This window comes from Pongo abelii, chromosome 7 (genome assembly GCF_028885655.2).
Source record: "Pongo abelii isolate AG06213 chromosome 7, NHGRI_mPonAbe1-v2.0_pri, whole genome shotgun sequence".
Lineage (NCBI taxonomy): Eukaryota > Metazoa > Chordata > Mammalia > Primates > Hominidae > Pongo > Pongo abelii.
This window is the reverse complement of record NC_071992.2, coordinates 31921016-31939805: the sequence shown is the minus strand read 5'-3', so window position 1 is coordinate 31939805 and position 18790 is coordinate 31921016. Positions and strand designations below refer to the sequence as shown.

Here is an 18790-nt window from a genome sequence, read left to right as displayed (position 1 = left end):
AGTCATTTCCTGGTTTTGATAACTACGGTGATGTAAGATCTTACGACTCTGGCAGGCTGTGTGGAGGGTACAGGGGACCTCTGTGTATGATTTTCACAACTTCTTCAGAATCTAAAATTGTTTCAAAATAAAAAGTTAAAAAGAAATAGATGTCCTTAAAACCACCATAGAATAAAATAGGTATCATGGTGGAGATCTGATTATACAGAGGCTAATGAGAAGCAGCTATTTATGTTTCCTAAATTTTTTTTTTTTTTTTTTTTTTTGAGACAAATACTCGCTCTGTTGCCCAGGCTGGAGTGCAGCGGCATGATCTCGGCTCACTGGAACTTCTGCCTCCTGGGTTCAAGTGACTCTCCTGCCTCAGCCCCCCTGACGAGCTGGGATTACAGGCGTGCGCCACCACACCCGGCTGATTTTTGTATTTTTAGTGGAGATGGGGTTTCACCATGTTGGCCAGGCTGGTCTTAAACTCCTGACCTCAGGTGATCCACCCGCCTTGGCCTCCCAAAGTGCTAGGATTACAGGCATGAGCCACTGCGCCTGACCATTTCCTAAATATTTTAAGAAAAAAAATTAAAAATTGAATATATGTTTTAAGAACAATAATTCAAACAGTACAAAAGCACAGAAGTAAAGACTGAAAGTTCCCAATCTCCTCTTGCCCACTTTCCTACTGAGCTTCTCGGGGACCCTTCCACACTTCCACATAAACTTTAAAATATGAATGGGTCCCTGCAGTTTTCTAACAATATATCTTGAACATATTTACATGTTAGCACTTACAGCTCTTCCTCGTTCTTTTTAAGACTGCCTAGTATTTCCATTAAAAGATTTACTATAATTTAACCATTTTTCTTTCGAAAGACATTTAGGATGTTTTCAGAATTTTTTTTGGCTCTTATAAATAAGGCATAAAAGAACAAAACAAAAACCAAAAAATAAACAAGGCTGCTTGAACATCCATACTCTTCCCCCACTAAATATAATCTTTGTAAACATCTGCAAGTGGGTTTGTATGAGAAAGTCTAACAAGTGAAAGGGCTACCTCAAAGAATATATACTTTGAGAGCTAGAAGCAAACTTATCTCCAAGAAAACTATCTATGTGTACTCCCCCCACAGCACAAAAGAGTGCCTGTTTGCCCTGTCTCTTGTCTTTGCCAATAGACTTTGTTTAGTTTTGAGTGAGGCTGGGGATATTTTTATGTGCTTATTAGCAATTTGTAGTTCTCTTTTTGTATTTATTTTTCTATTGAGTTGTCCATCTTTTTCTAATTTATCTAAATGTTAAAATGTTAACTTTGAGAAGTTCTTTCTATCCTAAGGAAAGAAATTTTTTTTTTTTTGGAAACAGAGTCTTGTTCCATCACCCAGGCTGGAGTGCAGTGGCACGATCTTGATTCACCGCAACCTCCATCTCCTGGGTTCAGGCGATTCTCCTGCCTCAGCCTCTCGAGTACCTGGGACTACAGGCACGCGTCACCACGCCTGGCTATTTTTTTTGTATTTTTAGTAGAGATGGGGTTTCACCATGTTAGCCAGGCTGGTCTCGAACTCCTGACCTCAGGCAATCCTCCTGCCTTGGTCTCCCAAAGTGCTGGGATTACAGGCGTGAGCCACCGCACCTGGCTGGAAAGTAACTGTTTACATCTCTTTTTTTTTTTTTTAGTTAATTGTGTTTTGACTGCTTATGGTATTTTTTTGCAAAAAGACATTTTAAATTTTCTTGTAATTAGTATTATCAATAGATGTTAAAAACTGAGCAGGAGGGCTGAGGTACTGCGTAGCTATCTTGCCATTGCAGACTCAGCAGTAGTGAAAGAGCAGGTAACAGCCAAAAATCTTATTTGCATCTTGGTGTCCTAAAATCTTTAGAAACAAACTTTAAGTGATGATTTTTACAAAGGTATGTGTTTGGTAAGTGAACATTTCTCCACATTACTTTTACGGTAGTAAAAAAACATTTTTTTAAGCTTTAAAAGTAGAAAGATTTTACCCTTAAATATTCAGAAAGACAAACATTTTACATACTTGTATATTGGAAGGGCACATCCAAGCATCAAAAACATCAGTCCGATTGCTCCTCCAAAGGACAAACTAATCAAAGCTGCAAAGCAAATAAAAAGTGCAACAGGAATATAAATTGGTTAAATATTATTTTTATTAATATCAGCAGTCTGAACATTATCTGTAACCTCAGAAGTAAAAATCCCTCAAACGTAATAATGGCAAGTTGCCATCAAAAGTGTAAGTTACCCAGTCTTAGAATAAGTCTTCTGCGGTATCTTCAAGGCAAAATGAAGTGACATTGGCTTTTTTTTTTTTTTTTTTTTTTTTTTGTGAGATGGAGTTTCACTCTTGTTGCCCAGGCTGGAGTCCAGGGGCTTGATCTCGGCTCACCGCAACTTCCACCTCCCAGGTTCAAGTGATTCTCCTGCCTCAGCCTCCTGAGTAAGCTGGGATTATAGGCATGCACTGCCACGTCCTGCTAATTTTCTATTTTTAGTAGAGACGGAGTTTCTCCATGTTGGTCAGGCTGGTCTCGAACTCCCGACCTCAGGTGATCCACCTGCCTTGGCCTCCCAAAGTGCTGGGATTACAGGCGTGAGCCACCACACCCAGCCAGTGACACCGATTTTTAAAGTTCTAACCTACTGCTAGTACCCCACCATATTCCCCAGATGCTGGTTCCCTTTCTAAAGAGTCAAAGTCCACAGGCTCAATGCTCTTCTGGGCATTAGAATTATATTTACTTCACAGATCACTACAGTTTTGAAAAGCAGTATGTGGAGAAACTCCACATTCTCAAGTTTACTGGACTTTAGAAACCTCATCCTATAGGAAAACCTCTTCTAATCAGCTCCTGTTTCTTGCACATATACTCTCAATGTGCATAAAACTGACCAGAAAAAAATGCCCGAGAATATCTGTAGTTAATGATTTTAATCAATTAATTTTGTTGCAGATCTTTAAATAGTTTGCAAAAGGAGAGCTGGGTTTCCTTCCCTAATCTACATTAGAAAATCTGTAGGACAATGGGTTATAATCCTTCTGAGGTATCGCTACTTTAACACGTTATTATAAGCAATAGATGCATTCTACAGGTGAAATATAGTTTCTAAAGCTACACACACACACACACACACACACAGTAGTAAATTTTAAGGTGCTCTCACATGTTAGTGAATAGAAACAACATTCTTGAATAGGCATAGTTAACCAATGACCTAGACTAAAGCAAAGAAATAAATGATAGCCGAGTGCAGTGGCTCACGCCTGTAATCCCAGCACTTTGGGAGGCCAAGGCGGGCGGATCATGAGGTTGGGGGTTTGAGACCAGCCTGGTCAGTATGGTGAAACCCTGTCTCTACTAAAAATACAAAAAATTAGCTGGGTGTGGTGGCACATGCCTGTAGTCCCAGCTACTTGGGAGGCTGAGGCAGGAGAATTGCTTGAACCCGGGAGGCGGAGGTTGCAGTGAGCCTAGACTGCGCCTTTGCATTCCAGTCTATGTGACAGAGCAAGACTCCATCTCAAAAAAAAAAAATAAGTAAATGATAAATTTATTTTGAGTTCTATATAACCTGTATTTCTACAGTTACAGTGGCTAAGAAAATAACTAGTTTTGTTGTTGTTAGGTCATTTTATTAAAATTCAAAAGTTAAAATTCGAAAGATTTGTAGAAGGTCTAAAAGTTACCAAGACAAAGGCTAACATAGAGAAACCAAAATGAACAGGAAACAGGTTAAACTTTGCCAAGTACTACTGATATACTCTGCACAACTAAAACGGTCATAATCAAGGACACCCAATGACATAGTGGCTTGGCAGATTTGGTTTTTGGTTAGATCGCTCATGCAGGTCATGGCAACCCCGAACACATCACTTAGTCCTGAATACCATTCTATTTCCAGCTACAGGAAAAGAATTGCATTTTTACTTTACAGGAAACGAGGCACTTCAAGCTTACAGGGGAATGCAATATAAACTGTAAGGAAAACACTGAATTTGCCATTTGTTTTCTTCAGTTCCAAATTGGTTCTCATGACCGGGCCCTGCCCACCTCTCCTGTGACGTGTCACACCAGGCTACTACAGTGTCCCTGAACCCTCACTTCAGTTATACTGGCTCTGTTTCCTTTCCTGGAAATCAGCAGACTTGCTCACTCACATGGCCTGTGTACACTTTGTCCCTTCTGCCTCAGACATTTTTTCATTCAAGAAATATTCACTGAGCACTAAATATGTGACAAGCACTAGGGATACAACAGTGAATGAGGCATGGCCCTTTCCCACTCCTCTCTACTTTCCTCCAACTCCTGCTTTTCCTTCAGATCTCAGCTCAACCAGTGAAGTGGTTTTTTGCTGGTTTTTTTTTTTTTTTTTTTAGACAGAGTCTTGCGCTGTCACCAGGATGGAGTGCAGTGGCGCAATCTTGGCTCACTGCAACCTCCGCCTCCCGGGTTCAAGCCATCCTCCTGCCTCAGCCTCCTGAGTAGCTGGGACTACAGCTGTGCACCACCACGCCTAGCTAATTATTATTATTATTATTATTATTTTGTATTTTTAGTAGAGACGGGGTTTCACCACATTGGCCAGGATGGTCTCCATCTCTTGACCTCATGATCTGCCCACCTTGGCCTCCCAAAGTGCTGGGATTATAGGTGTGAGCCACCGCACCTGGCCCCAGTGAAGATTTTCCAAACCTCCTGATTAGACCAATTCCGTCACATTTATTTATTCATTCCTCTAACAAACATCTATGGAGCACCTAACGTGTGTCAGATACTGTTCTTGCTACTGGAGACAGAGCAATGACAACAATCAAAGCTTTTGCTCTCACGGAGCTTATGTTCTAGTGGGAGAAGAAAATGATTTTTAACAAGCAAGTGAATAAATGTCAAGTGATGACAAACGTCAGGTAGAGTAAGGGATGGGAGTGCTAGTCTAGACACAGTGGCCAGGGAAGGCATCTCTGATGAAGCACCACCTGAGCAAAGATCTGTATGAGGGGAGGGAGGAAATCATGTGGCTATTTGGGATGAGTATTCCAGGCACAGACCCGTGTATGCTGAGGTCCTCTGTCCACTGAATGCCTCTCCTTTGCTCAATTATCAGCTGCGATTTCCTACTGGTTTGTATTTTGTCTTTCCTTCTCAACTGTCCATTTCATGAAAGGAGGGAGCAAGTTTTTCTGTTGTGATGATCGTGCCTGGCTCTTAACACTCAACAAATATTTGTGGAATGAATGTAGCAGAGTGGAAGCAGCATGGAACTGAGACTCAGGAGGGTCCAAGGCCCTAATAGTTACTAGCTAGTTGTCCAAGTAATTTATGAGTCTCAGTTCTTCCTTCTCTAAAATGACAGTTGGACTAGATCTTAAATGCAGATAATTTTCTGAACACTAAAGGTACTGTTAAGACAGCTAAGTCCATTACTATAAATACTGCCTAGTAACACCTCATTCATTCAGAAGCCATTTATATACAACTTAGAATCCTGGAGAAAACAAAGGCCACTAAAAAGAGACAAAATAGATGTTACAAAGCCCATATACTAAAGCCAACATTCTCTATAAACAGACCCTTAAGTTCTTATTTATACTAACTCATTTTCGTGACACAATTGTTAGATGAGAATTCAGAGTAAAACACATTTTTATTTTAAAGAATCATCTATGCTCACTTATATATATTTTTCAATAGGTAATTCATATACCCAGAACAAAAATTAAGTGAAAAGGAACTTTTTCTTATCAAAAGTAATCACTATTACCTGTATACCTTGTGACACAAAATTTTCTAAGTTTATCTTTCCACATTGAAACAAATGGGAATTAGGAGAAAGAGTTGCATACAAGCAAGAATTGCCCTTTGACAGGAGAGAGGAAACAACAAAAAAAATTTAAACCAGGCAGAAAAATCTCAAAAAGCATGTTCACGGTAATCTCCGCGAGAGGCAAGCCACCTTAGGACCATGAGGGCCTCTGAAGGTGGCTGTTCTGTGACAGAGAACAGTCGTTCAAGTTTTTATCAAAAAAGAAGGCCTAAATTCTTCGACTACACTCTTACAAAGTTAATGAAAAATGATTCCTTAAAAAAAAAAAAAAAAAAAACCAAGGGACTAAAATGAGATAAGGCTCAGGTATCAAAAAACAATTTTAAAAACATAAACCAAGATTGTCTTATTATAAGTGCTATGAATATGAATACTGGAATAACATTTGTTTGGGGGAATCAAGATACCTTGAGATAATACTTCTATTCCATTAAATACTAAATATATGTGTGTGTGTGTGTATATATATATATATATTTTTTTTTTTTTTTTTGAAACAGAGTCTCACTCTGTTGCCCAGGCTGGAGTGCAGTGGCGTGATCTTGGCTCACTGCAACCTCTGCCTCCCGGGTTCAAGCAATTCCCTGCCTCAGCCTCCTGAGTAGCTGGGATTACAGGTGCCTGCCACCACGTCTGGCTAATTTTTTTGTATTTTTAGTAGAGACGGGGTTTCACCATCCTGGACAGGCTGGTCTTGAACTCCTGACCTCATGATCCATCCGCCTCGGCCTCTCAAAGTGCTGAGATTACAGGTGTGAGCCACTGTGCTGGGATTAAATACTAAATATTTTTTAAAATATTCATAACACAGTTTGATGTGACATCTCATCTTCCAGTCATACCGAATAAGGTAGTCAATTAGAGGTTAAATAAATTGCTTAAAAGTGTTCTCAAAACTTGCAAGTTTCTTCAATCTTATGAAATTGGCAACTAGGAAGATTTATATATACATTTCATCATTTGTATATAAGCTGTTTCTTAAATGACACATCAACAAGGCAAGAATTCATACAGTAATTGAGTGATGCAACATTTGGAAGACAAAGCTTAGATAAGTCTGGTTTCTACTCCCAAAGCCTCTAGGCTAGGGATAGAGCAGCCCAATTATCTAGCAAAACTCTCTAGAGACAAGATGCTGATTCTGTGATTACAAAGAAATTAGAGTAGAAGGAGGGACCACTTCTCTAACCTGGGAGTTACCAGAAAATCCAATATATCAAAAAGTAATAGACAAATGGCTCAAGAAATGCCTAATGGTCTCTAATTATAGCAACACTCTTTCCTAATATAAAGATATTAGGCCAAGAGAAAGAAACATACTGACTCATAACAACCAGAAAATCCTGCTGAAATCAAAAGTGCAATTCACCTGAGGCACCTTCATCAGTTTAATGCAGTATTTCCCTAGGTCTGGAGAAGTAAATTACAAAGCTATTTTTTCTTAAGAGACTACCGCAGTAATGACACTGAAGAAACAGGGAAGAACAGGGAAACGGGCAACATCCTAAAAACCACAGCAATTCACAATAACTGCCTTTCACATAACGGTTTAAAAGAGTTCAAAAGGAGATTACAAAGTATCCCAGTTGCTTAAATGACAAGGTTTTATATGGGAAATGAAATGTTTTCAGACACTGAAAATAAACAAGAAACAGTAAGACTGTGACCCTGAGAAAAAAACTCGATTAAGTTTTCCCTAGAGAAGAAAAAATACAAAGAAAACCACTGCTCCCAAAGTAGTTCCTGCTTCCTGCCTGACTGCCCTTCTACAGAGCGGCAGGTCAAGAAATCAATGTAATTAGTTAAGCAGTAGTTGAAAACTTTGCTTCTCATCACACTGACAACAAAACTACCTAACAGTTGGAACAAATGCAACATTCCTTTTTTTAAAAGAAAACACATGAATAAGCCAGTAGTTTTTCATTAAGTTGTACCACTATTTTATCTTCTAAAAAAAAAAAAAGAAAAAAAGAAAAACTTTGAAATTTGAAAAAGCCTCAGGGTGCAACTGCGGAGAGGGAAGAGAGCCAGGAGCACTTCGGGGTCGCCTACAGGATCAACTCTATGGTCCAGACACCGCAGATGAAAATGCACCCGTTTCGGGAGCCTGTAAAGCCTCGGGCGCGGGCGGCCGGGGTGGACGTGGGGTCGAGGTTTCGGGCAGACCCGCGCAGCGCCCGCAGACCGCACTTGTGCCTTTCGGTGGGAAATGACTGGTTTTCCATAGCTGGCATCTCCAGCAGCCTCAGCCTCCTCAATCCCACGCTCTGCCTGCCTCTCCTCGGATGCAAACTCCTCCAAAATGTGTGTGGCCGCCCAAGTCGCGACGGGACTCCTCACTGACCGCCAACCACTTCATATTTTGTCCAGGGGGCGATGGGTGGGAGAGAGGCTGCCGAAATCGGCAGAAAGTGGGGGCTGCCGGGGTCGCAACAGTCCCTTGCCCAAGGGCGCCGCGCCCACCTCCGGGCCAAGCGCAGGGCCGGAGCAGGGGTCGCCTCCCCGGCGCAGGGACCCCACGCGCGCCCCCGGGCCCGGAGGGGGAGTGCGGGGGCCGCGTGGGACCCCCGGCCCATCTTCCCCGGCGGGCCCCAGCCCTCCCGCGTCCCGCAACCCAGGGCCACCTTTGATGCCTGCCATGGCGGTGACGTCGCTCCTGGCTCCACGACCCGAGGCAGAGGCAGCGGCGGCAGCGGCGGCGGCGGCGGCGGCGGCGGCGGCCGGGAGACCCAAGACGCGATACGGCGGCCAGACAACACCCGGAAGTGCGCGACGCAGCACTTCCGCCGGCGGCTCGGGCTCGCGCGGGGGCACGGGGGCCGCGCCGGGCTGGGCTGTGGGGCCGACCCTTGCCTCTCTTCTCCACGGGTCTGCAGATCGCCGCCAGCCGAGGCTTGCCGCCACCGCCCCGACTGGGGGAATGAGCAGGCGCCAGGTCTTGAATTCCTGTCAGGGCCGGTCTGGGGGCTCCCTGCTGAAGCCCCTGTCCCTGATCCGGCAACCTCCCGCGTGCTTTGGGAAGGGGTCGCGGGTAGCGGCCGTCCTTTGGATGCACGTGTGATGGCTTTTGGCTTAATTTCACATTGTTTTGTTTGTTTTTTGAGACAGGGCCTCTGTCGCCCAGGCTGGAGTGTGATCACGGCTACTGCAGCCTCGATCTCCAGGGCTCAAGTGATTCTCTCACGTCGGCCTCGCAGTAACTGGGACCACAGACATGAGCCACCATGCCTGGCTTTTTTTTGTTTTGTTTTGTTTTTTTGTAGAGACAGGGCGGGGTGTGAGACTCTCATCTTGTTGCCCAAGCTGGTCTCCTGAGCTCAAGGATCTGCCCTCCTCGGCCTCCCAAAGCGCTGGGATTACAGCTTGATACCTTACCTTGTTTTAACCTGATTGACTCTCTCTTAGCTGAGAGAGCGGGACAGACTCCATTTTGGTTTCTTCGCTTGCAGCACCTTGTCCCCCTCCCTTAAGGACATAACTGGTGCAAACTGACATCAAGCACATCCAGGAATGTGCTTACTGATAAGATACTGAGGCAAGCTGTACCAGCAGCTCCTGGGAACGCTCTGGGTTGATGGTACCCAAAGCCCCTGCGTTTATTTCTTTGTGATAATTTAAGCCCCATGCACCTGGAACTGTTTATTTTCCTGTAACTGTTTCTGTAACCATTTATCTTTAAACTCTTTGCCTGTTCTGCTTCTGTAAAAATTGCTTCAGCTAGACTACCCCTCCCCTATTTAGACCAAGGTATAAAAAGAAATCTAGCCCCTTCTTCAGGGCCGAGAGAATTTTGAGCTCTAGTCGTCTCTCGGTCGCCGGCAATAAAGGACTCCTGAATTAGTCTCAAATTGTGGCGTTTCTCTATAACTCGCTCGGTTACAACAACAGGTGTGAGTCACCGCGCTGGGCACACATTATTTTACCGTGCCTTTTCCTCTCTCCCTCCATCCCTCCATCCCCAGTCCTATAATTAAGGTTAGTTGGGTGGTCTGCACTTGGCTCCTGGGTTTCCTACACAGGACTAGGGTTCTGGTGAGGACCCACCTCCAGACATAGGAGCAGCAGGGTTCAGTAAAGGGTGGATTTAATAGAAATCCAGTCCCTTGGGTGGCTGTCTTTTTGGTAGTAACAAGGCAAGGAAAAAAAAGTGAAAGCCCAGGTTCAATACCTTTATTTACACATCGTACAATTATTTATGGAACATTTACTATGTGTTAGGCACAGGGTTAGACACTGAGATGTGCAAAACCAGGTACTGTTTGCAGACTGGTGAGGAAGACAGACACACAAAAAATGTAAAATTGCAATAATGATAATTGCTAGTAAAGGGGATCAGAATATGCCACTCTAAAATATGCCACTTTGAAGTCTGGTGTGGTGACTCAGGCATGTGATCCCAGCACTTTGGGAGGCTAAGACAGGAGGATCGCTTTGGCCCAGGAGTTCAAGACCAGCCCTGGTAACATAGTAAGATTCCATCTCTACAAAAACGAAAAAAAAAATTAGCCAGGCTTGGTGTGTGCCTATAGTTCCAGCTACTTGGGACGCTGAAGTAGGAGGATTGCTTGAGCCTAGGAGGTGGAGGCTGCAGTGAGCTCTGATTGTGCCACTGCCTGGGCAACAAAGCAAGACTGTCTCCAAACAAACAAACAAATAAATGTCAGTCCTCTGAGCCCAAGCTAAGCCATCATATCCCCTGTGACCTGCACGTACACATCCAGATGGCCAGTTCCTGCCTTAACTGATGACATTACCTTGTGAAATTCCTTCTCCTGGCTCATCCTGGCTCAAAAGCTTCCCCACTGAGCACCTGGTGACCCCAGCTCCTGCCTGCCAAAGAACAACCCCCTTTGACTGTAATTTTACTTTACCTACCCAAATCCTATAAAATGGCCCCACCCCTATCTCCCTTCGCTGACTCTCTTTTCGGACTCAGCCCGCCTGCACCCAGGGGAAATAACCAGCCTTGTTGCTCACACAAAGCCTGTTTGGTGGTCTCTTCACACGGACATGAGCGAAATAAGCCTAAAGATTGTTTTGAGCTGAAGGCAAATAAGAAGCAGCAGGCATAGGAGGAGCTCTCTGCTCTCTCCTTTTCTACCCAAAGGCCATGCTTAAGTTCCCTTTGTAAAGATAACATAAAGTTCCACTTTTTGTTTTGTTTTGTTTTTCTTTTGAGACAGAGTCTCGCTCTGTGGCCAGGCTGGAGTGCAGTGGCATGCTCTTGGCTGACTGCAACCTCCGCCTCCCGGGTTCAAGCGATTCTCTTGCCTCAGCCTCCCAAGCAGCTGGGACTACAGGCGCGCGCCACTACGCCCAGCTAACTTTCAGTCTTGCTCTGTCACCCAGGCTGGAGTGCAGTGGTGTGATCTCAGCCCACTGCAACCTCTGCCTCTTGGTTCAAGTGATTTTCCTGCCTCAGCCTCCCAAGTAGCCGGGATTACAGTTGTGAGCCACAATGCCTGGCTAATTTTTGTATTTTTAGGTAGAGACAGGGTTTCACCATGTTGGCCAGGCTGGTCTCGAACTCCTGGCCTCAAGTGATCTGCCCACCTCGGCCTCCCAAAGTGCTGAAATTACAGGTGTGAGCCACTGTGCCTGGCCCCCAAAAAATGTGTAAACAAATTTTTCTACTTATAAATATTTACATTTCCCAGACCAGGGAGAGGAGGCAACTCCTATGCCCCAGTAAACAGCATTTATTGGAGACTGTGAAAACATTACTAAAGTAGCCCTTATCTTTCATTAGTTTTCCCCCATGTATTTACCTTCTTAAAATCTACTGCCCCTAGAAGTCCAAAACCTTTCCTTTGTCTACTTTTCCACAATGCATCACCCTTTGTTAAAATGATACATGCTCCCAGGCCTAATTACTTTTTGAGTTTTCACGTCTTTTCTGTGAAGCCTCCTTGTGCATTCAAAAATAAACCTTTTTTTTTTTCCTGGTAATCTGTACTTTGTTAGTTTAATTCACAGTTCTCAGCTTCTGAACCTAAGAGGGTAAAGGAAGTTTTTACCCTTTCCTACACTAGGAAAGATAGGTAAATAGTCCTCTGAAAACTTTTGATTGCGATCTGCCAGGGAAAATTTCCCCCAAGGAGAGACAACACAGTGATGAATAAATGTGTTAATAGAGAATGGAAAAGCCATCACAGGTGGCGGGGTGTGTTGTTTGTGTTTGTGTGTGTGCGTGTTTGTGTTTGTGTGTGCGTGCATGTGTGTGTGCGTGCATGTGTTTGTGTGTGCGTGTTTGTGTGTATGTGTTTGTGTGTGTGTTTGCCTGTGCATGGGTGTTTGTGTGTGCTTGTGTGTGCGTGCGTGTTTGTGCGTGTTTGGGTGTTGTGTGTGTGCGTGCGTGTTTGTGTGTGTGCGCGCGTGCGTTTGTGTGCGTGTTTGTGTGTGCGTTTGTGTGCGTGTTTGTGTGTGCGTTTGTGTGTGCATGTGCGTGTGTTTGTGCGTGTTTGTGTGTTGTGGGCATGCGTGTTTGTGTGTGCCTGCATGTGTTTGTGTGCGTGTTTGTGTGTATGTGCACGTGTTTGCATGCGTGTGCATGTTTGTGTGTTTGTGCATGTGTGTGTGCATGTTTGTGTGTTGTGTTTTTGTGTGTTTGTGTGTTTGCGTGCGCGCATGTATGTATGTGTGGTGGGGAGTTAGGCGCTTTGGCAGCAAATGGAGCAAGGAGTTTGCTTGGTCCCTTGGAGAGAAGAGAGGTGGCCAATGGGGTTGGTCAAGGTTGGGGTGGGGCAGCATGCTTATATAGTAGGGCGGTACACAAGCAGTTTTGGGTTTTCTCTCTGAGCAATAAAAATCTTTTGAAGGTTTTAAAAGGAAGTAGGTGGGGGTGAGCTACATACGATTCGAATTTTTAATTTTTTTTCAGTCATCACACTAACATAAAATGGCATGTAAGACTGCTGAGAGAATGTTTAGAAGAGATATTTCCAATATGCTTTAAAATGAGAGCAACTGGGAAGCTTGAGGCATTACCCACTTTGCTTCTCTCTACTATTTCTAGAGTTGAATTACAATTTAAACAACAACAACAACAAACAGGTCACTTCTTGAGTCTTAATGCACCAAATGAGTCTATGGGTGTTTTGTAGGAGAGAAGAATTTTTTTCTGTTCAAGTTAGTGCAGAAAGATCTACCATCTCTTTCCTGTATCATGAAAAAAGTTTCCATTTAAGGATGTGGTAACAAAACCACAAGGCACACTTGAACATATGCCATGGAAATACACGCTGTTTACACGGAATCTGTGAGCCACCAGCTCGTTTCCCTAAACTACTGAAGCAGGCATATGCGTCCTTCTCCCCAGCCATCTTGAATGGACAGGTAGAATTCCTGGAGAAGAGAATAATTCCATCTCACATGTCACCTACCACAACACCTTTTCTTGTTTTGTTCTGTGAACCCACAATATCTGAGACAGGTCTCAGTCAATTTAGAAAGTTTATTTTGCCAGGGTTGAAGACGCACCCTTGACACACCTCAGCAGGTCTTGATGACCTGTGTCCAAAGTGGTTGGGGCACAGCTTGGTGTTATACATTTTAGGGAGACATGAGACATCAATAACTGTATATAAGGTGTACATTGGTTCAGTCTGCAAAGGTGGGACAACTCAAAGTGCGGAAGGGGCGTCTAGGTCATAGGTAGATAAGAGACAAATGGTTGCCTTATTTTGAGTTTCTTTTTCTTTTTCTTCCTTTCTTTTTTTTTGAGCCCAAGTCTCGCTCTGTCACCCAGGTTGCAGGCTGGAGTACAGTGGCGCGATCTCGGCTCACTGCAACCTTCAACTTTTGGGCTCGAACAATTCTCCTGCCTTATAGCTGAGATTACATGTGCCCACCACCACACGTGGCTAATTTTTTTTTCTTTTTTTGAGGCTGGAGTGCTATGGCACCCTCCGTCTTCTGGGTTCAAGTGATTCTCCTGCTTCAGCCTCCCAAGTAGCTGGGATTACAGGCATGTGCCACCACACCCAGCTAATTTTCGTATTTTTAGTAGAGACGGGTTTAACCATGTTGGCCAGGCTGGTCTCAAACTCCTGAGCTCAAGTGATCCACTTGCCTCGGCCTCCCAAAGTGCTGGGATTATAGGCATGAGCCACCCATGTCTGGCCTCTTCTGAGTTTCTGATTAGCCTTTCACTGAATACACAATTTACAGGTATAGTCACTTATGCTTTAGTCTGGGTTAGTGAAAAAACAGGGCAAAGGAAGCAATCAGATAAGCATTTGTCTCACAGTGAGCAAAGGATGACTTTGAGTTCTCTCTGTCCTTTGTCCACAAAGAATATCCTTGTGGGCAAATTGTGAGGTAGGGATGTAGCTTTATTTTTATTTATTTTTGTTATTATTTTTATCTTTGTAGCTATCTTATGTAGGATAAGATAGCTACAAAGATAAATTTCCTTTTTTTTTTTGAGACAGGGTTTCATCCTGTTGCCCAGGCTGCAGTGCAGTGGGGCAATCACAGTCATGGCAGCTTCCTGTCATGGCAGCCTCCACCTCCAGGGCTCAAGCTATCCTCCTGCCTCAGCCTCCCGAGTAGCTGGGACCACAGATATGCACCACCACGCCCCGCTAATTTTTTAGTTTTTGTAGAGGCGGGGTTTTGCCATGTTGTCCAGGCTAGTTTTGAACTCTGGGACTCAAGAGATCCTCCCACTTTGGCCTCCCAAAGGCCTGGGATCACAGGTGTGAGCCACTACACCCAGCCTGATTTGCTCTTTTTAGTACAAACGTGTTGGCATTACAGACGTCCTTGACAACATTCATGGGCAACTGGGATTACTCATCAGGTTACAGGAATCTATATTCTTTTCTTCCATGGTCACAGAATCCTAAGAGATTGTGCTCCTTGTCTTTCCCATGAGATTCAGTGTTTCCAGCACAAAAACACTCATCACTCTAAGGACTATTTTTGGTTTACTGGTCTAGAGACCAGTTGTGTCCAGAATTGGTGGGTTCTTGGTCTCACTGACTTCAAGAATGAAGCTGTGGACCCTCGCGGTGAGTGTTACAGTTCTTAAAGATGGTGTGTCCGGAGTTTGTTCCTGCTGCTGTTCGGACATGTCTGGAGTTTCTTCCTTCTGGTGGGTTCGTGGTCTTACTGACTTCAGGAGTGAAGCCACAGACCTTCGCAGTGAGTGTTACAGCTATTAAAGGTGGCGCCTCCAGAGCTGTTCGTTCCTCCCGTCTGGAGTTGTTCGTTCCTCCCAGTGGGTCTGTGGTCTCGCTGGCTTCAGGAGTAAAGCTGCAGACCTTCGCTATGAGAGTTACAGCTCATAAAAGCAGCGCAAATCCAAAGAGTGAGCAGCAGCAGAATTTATTGCAAAAAGCAAAATAAGAAAACTTTCACAGCCAGGAAGGGGACCCCAGCGGATTGCCGCTGCTGCTCTGGTGGCCTGCCTTTATTCCCTTATCTGGCCCCACCCACATCCAGCTGATTGGTCCATTTTACAGAGAGCTGATTGGTCTGTTTTGACAGAGTGCTGATTGGTGCATTTACAAACCTTTAGCTACACACAGAGTGCTGATTGGTGCGTTTACAATCCTTTAGCTAGACACAAAAGTTCTGCAAGTCCCCACCCGATTAGCTAGACACAGAAGCTGATTGTTGTGTTTACAAACCTTTAGCTAGACACAGAGTGCTGATTGGTGCATTTACAGCCCTTTAACTAGACAGAAAGCTCTCTAAGTCCCCACTGGTCCCAGAAGCCCAGCCGGCTTCACCTTTTACTGGCACTCTCCGCGGGATTTTGCGGCACCTACCCCGGGCGCTCCAGCAGCCCAGAAAGAGCTCGTCCCAGACAACCAAGGGGAAAAGAGTGGAAGCGAGAAAGAGACGGAGACCCGCCATCCTGGCCAACGACCCTGCGAAGAGGGAATGGCGGTGCACGCACCGGCCGCAGCCTCTGATCAAGCCCAGCAGGCGCCGGCCAGCTGCGCTGAGTGCTGGGCCCGCGGAGCCCGCGCCCACTCGGAACCCGCGCCGGCCCGCCAGCGGTGAGCGCTGCGCGCAGCCCCGGGTTCCTCCCGCGCCTCTCCCTCCACACTTCCCCGGGAGCAGAGGGAGCCGGCTCCGGCCTCGGCCAGCCCCAGAGAGGGGCCCCCACAGCGCAGCGGCGGGCTGAAGGGCTCCTCCAACGCGGCCAGAGCGGACGTCCAGGCTGAGGAGGCGCTGAGAGTGAGCGAGGGCTGCTAGCACGTTGTCACCTCTCACAGTCACTTGAGACCTTAAAAACAGTGTTTCTAAATGTATTTCAAGGACCACCTAAAGCAGAATACTTTGGGATGCTTTCCAAATTCTTGACTGCTACTCCCGACCTTCTGAATTTAGAACTCTTGTGGATAAAGCCTGGAATCTGAAAATTTAACAAGAATCTCAAACGATTCCTATGCAAACTAAAGCAAAGCTTGAAAGTCATTGTTTGAAAAAAGAATGTCAGTTTTCTCCACCAGTTTTCCAAGGGAACCCTAAATGCTAGTTGATGTCATATCCTTTAAATGTTCTCTATTGTAATGTAATAGCTAATTAATGTTACCTTTCAGTTTCATACTTCTCATATAGATGGTTTCCCATTCTCCAAAGTTAAATGGTGAAGATGAGAATGTGAATGAGAGGAAGGGAATTCTTACTTTTTGAGCAGGTACTATGTGCCTGGTGCTTTAGCATTCATCTCATTTAATCCTCTTCACAATTTTGTAAACTGAGTATTACTAACTCTTACAGGTTGATTCAGAGAAAGCTCAGAGAAAAAAAAATTTTTTTGGGGGTCAGGGTCTCACTCTGTCACCCAGGCTGGAGTGCAGTGGTGTGATTTCGGCTCACTGCAACCTCTGCCTCCCAGGCTCAAGCTATCTTCCTGCCTCAGCCTCCCGAGTAGCTGGGACCACAGGCATGACCACTATGCCTGGCTAATTTTTTTTTTTTTTTTTTTTGTAGAGACAAGGTCTTCTTACGTTGCCCAGGCTGGTCTTGAACTCCTGGACTCAAGCGATACACCCACCTCGGGCCTCCAAAAGTGCTGGGATTACAGGTGTTAGCCACCGCACCCAGCCCCCCCTGTATTCTTTAAACAATCTCTAAATCATTTATAATACCTAATACAATGTAAATACTATGTAAATAGTTGTCATACTGTATTGTTTACAGACACCAGAAAGTCAGTCACCAGAAAGACCACGTGATTAGAGTGTTAGGGGGTTGGAACTTTCAGCCCACCCACGAACCGACAGGAGAGGTGGCGGGGGGTGGCTGGAGATTAAGCGCTATACAAACTCTTAGACAACAAGATTTCATGAGCTTCTAGGTTGCTGAATACAGGGAGGTGCTGGGAGGGTGGGGTGCCCAGCGAGGGCATAGAAGCCCCATGGCCTTCTTATCTTTGCCCTATCCATCTCTTCATCTGGCTGTTCATCTGTATCCTTTATAAATCCTTTACAATAAACTGGTAAACATAAAATATTTTCCTGGACTGAAGTCTGAATTGGGGCAGTCTTGTGGGAGACTGGGCCCTTAACTTGAATTAAGTTATAGGACATCGCGTTGATGTCCTTTAGAGTTGGTTAGTGTGTAGGGAAATACTTCCCCAGCCCCTCTTCTGGTCACAGAACTGCTCTGTGTTGTGTGCCAGTAGAAAGGAGAAAACTGTTTTTTCCTTTTACAGCCTCATCATTTAGCTCTCAGCTCAAATGGTAATTTCTCAGAGAATCTTTCTGGGCCATCCTACTTGTTATAGCACTACCTGTCATACTGCTCTGTTTTCTTCTTCAAGGTACTTATTATTATTTGAGATAGAGTCTTGCTCTGTTGCCCAGGCTGGAGTGCAGTGATGCAATCATGGCTCGCTGCAGCCTCAACCTCCAGGGCTCAAGTGATCCTCCCACCTCAGCCTCTTGAGTGGCTGGGACTACAGGCACATGCCACCACATCTGGCTATTTTTTTTTTTTGAGACGGAGTCTCACTCTGTCGCCCAGGCTGGAGTGCAGTGGCACGATCTTGGCTCACTGCAAACTCCGCCTCTCGGGTTCATGCCATTCTCCTGCCTCAGCCTCCCGAGTAGCTGGGACTTAGGCGCCCGCCACCATGCCTGGCTAATTTTTTGTATTTTTAGTAGAGACGGGGTTTCACCGTGTTAGCCAAGATGGTCTCGATCTCCTGACCTCATGATCTGCCTACCTCGACCTCCCAAAGTGCTGGTATTACAGGCGTGAGCCACTGGGCCTGGCCACATCTGGCTAATTTTTTAAAAACAATTTTTTGTGGAGATGGGGGTCTTACTATGTTGCCCAGATTGGCCTCAAACTCCTGGTCTCAAGTGATCCTGAGCCTCGGCTTCCCAGAGTGCTGAAATTACAGGTTTGAGCCACCGTGCCTGGCCCAAAGCACTTATTTATTTGAAATGACATGATTTGTTGGCTACCTCTCCCACTAGAATGTTTATTATAACAACCTTTCATCTTTTGTTCATGACTGTCCAGAACTGTACATGGTGCATGGTGGGAATCTAAAATAACAAACATTCTCTTGTTAAGGTAATTAGTGATTTCTACATTGCAAAATTCAGAGACCAAATTTTGCTTCAAGCTTTCAGCAACAATGGACACTGTTGACCATTCTTTCTTTCTTTCAATTACCATATCCTATTCTCCTAGTTCTTCCTCCTTCTTCACCAGAGGTTACTTCTCAGATTCTTTCTAGAATCTTCTTCTGCTCGAGGTTCAAATGTTAGTGTTCCCATAGCCTGGGCCTCCTCTTTTGTGGTATCTCAATTCTCTCATGTTACCATGTCTCTTCCCACATGTCTTAGTTCATTTTGTGTTGCTATAACAGAATACCTGAGACTGGGAAATTTATAAAGAATAGAGATCTATTTCTTATGGTTCTGGAGGCTGGGAAATCCTAGGTCCAGGGGCCTGCATCTGGTGGGGAGCTTCCTGCTG

At 44.9% G+C, this 18790-nt stretch overlaps 1 protein-coding gene across 2 annotated transcripts in view; it reads right to left on the bottom strand.

The window, feature by feature from the left end:
• LEPROTL1 (leptin receptor overlapping transcript like 1) overlaps positions 1 to 8613 on the bottom strand; it is a 42986-nt gene extending 34373 nt beyond the window's left edge. The window contains exons 1-2 of one of the 2 annotated variants that reach the window (XM_024250534.3): positions 8464 to 8613; positions 2034 to 2109 (exon numbers count right to left, since the gene is read on the bottom strand). In XM_024250534.3, coding sequence (XP_024106302.3) covers positions 2034 to 2109; positions 8464 to 8479 — 92 coding nt within the window. In that variant the 5' untranslated portion in view covers positions 8480 to 8613. 2 annotated transcript variants of the gene reach the window in all.
• Positions 8614 to 18790: the final 10177 nt, after the last annotated feature.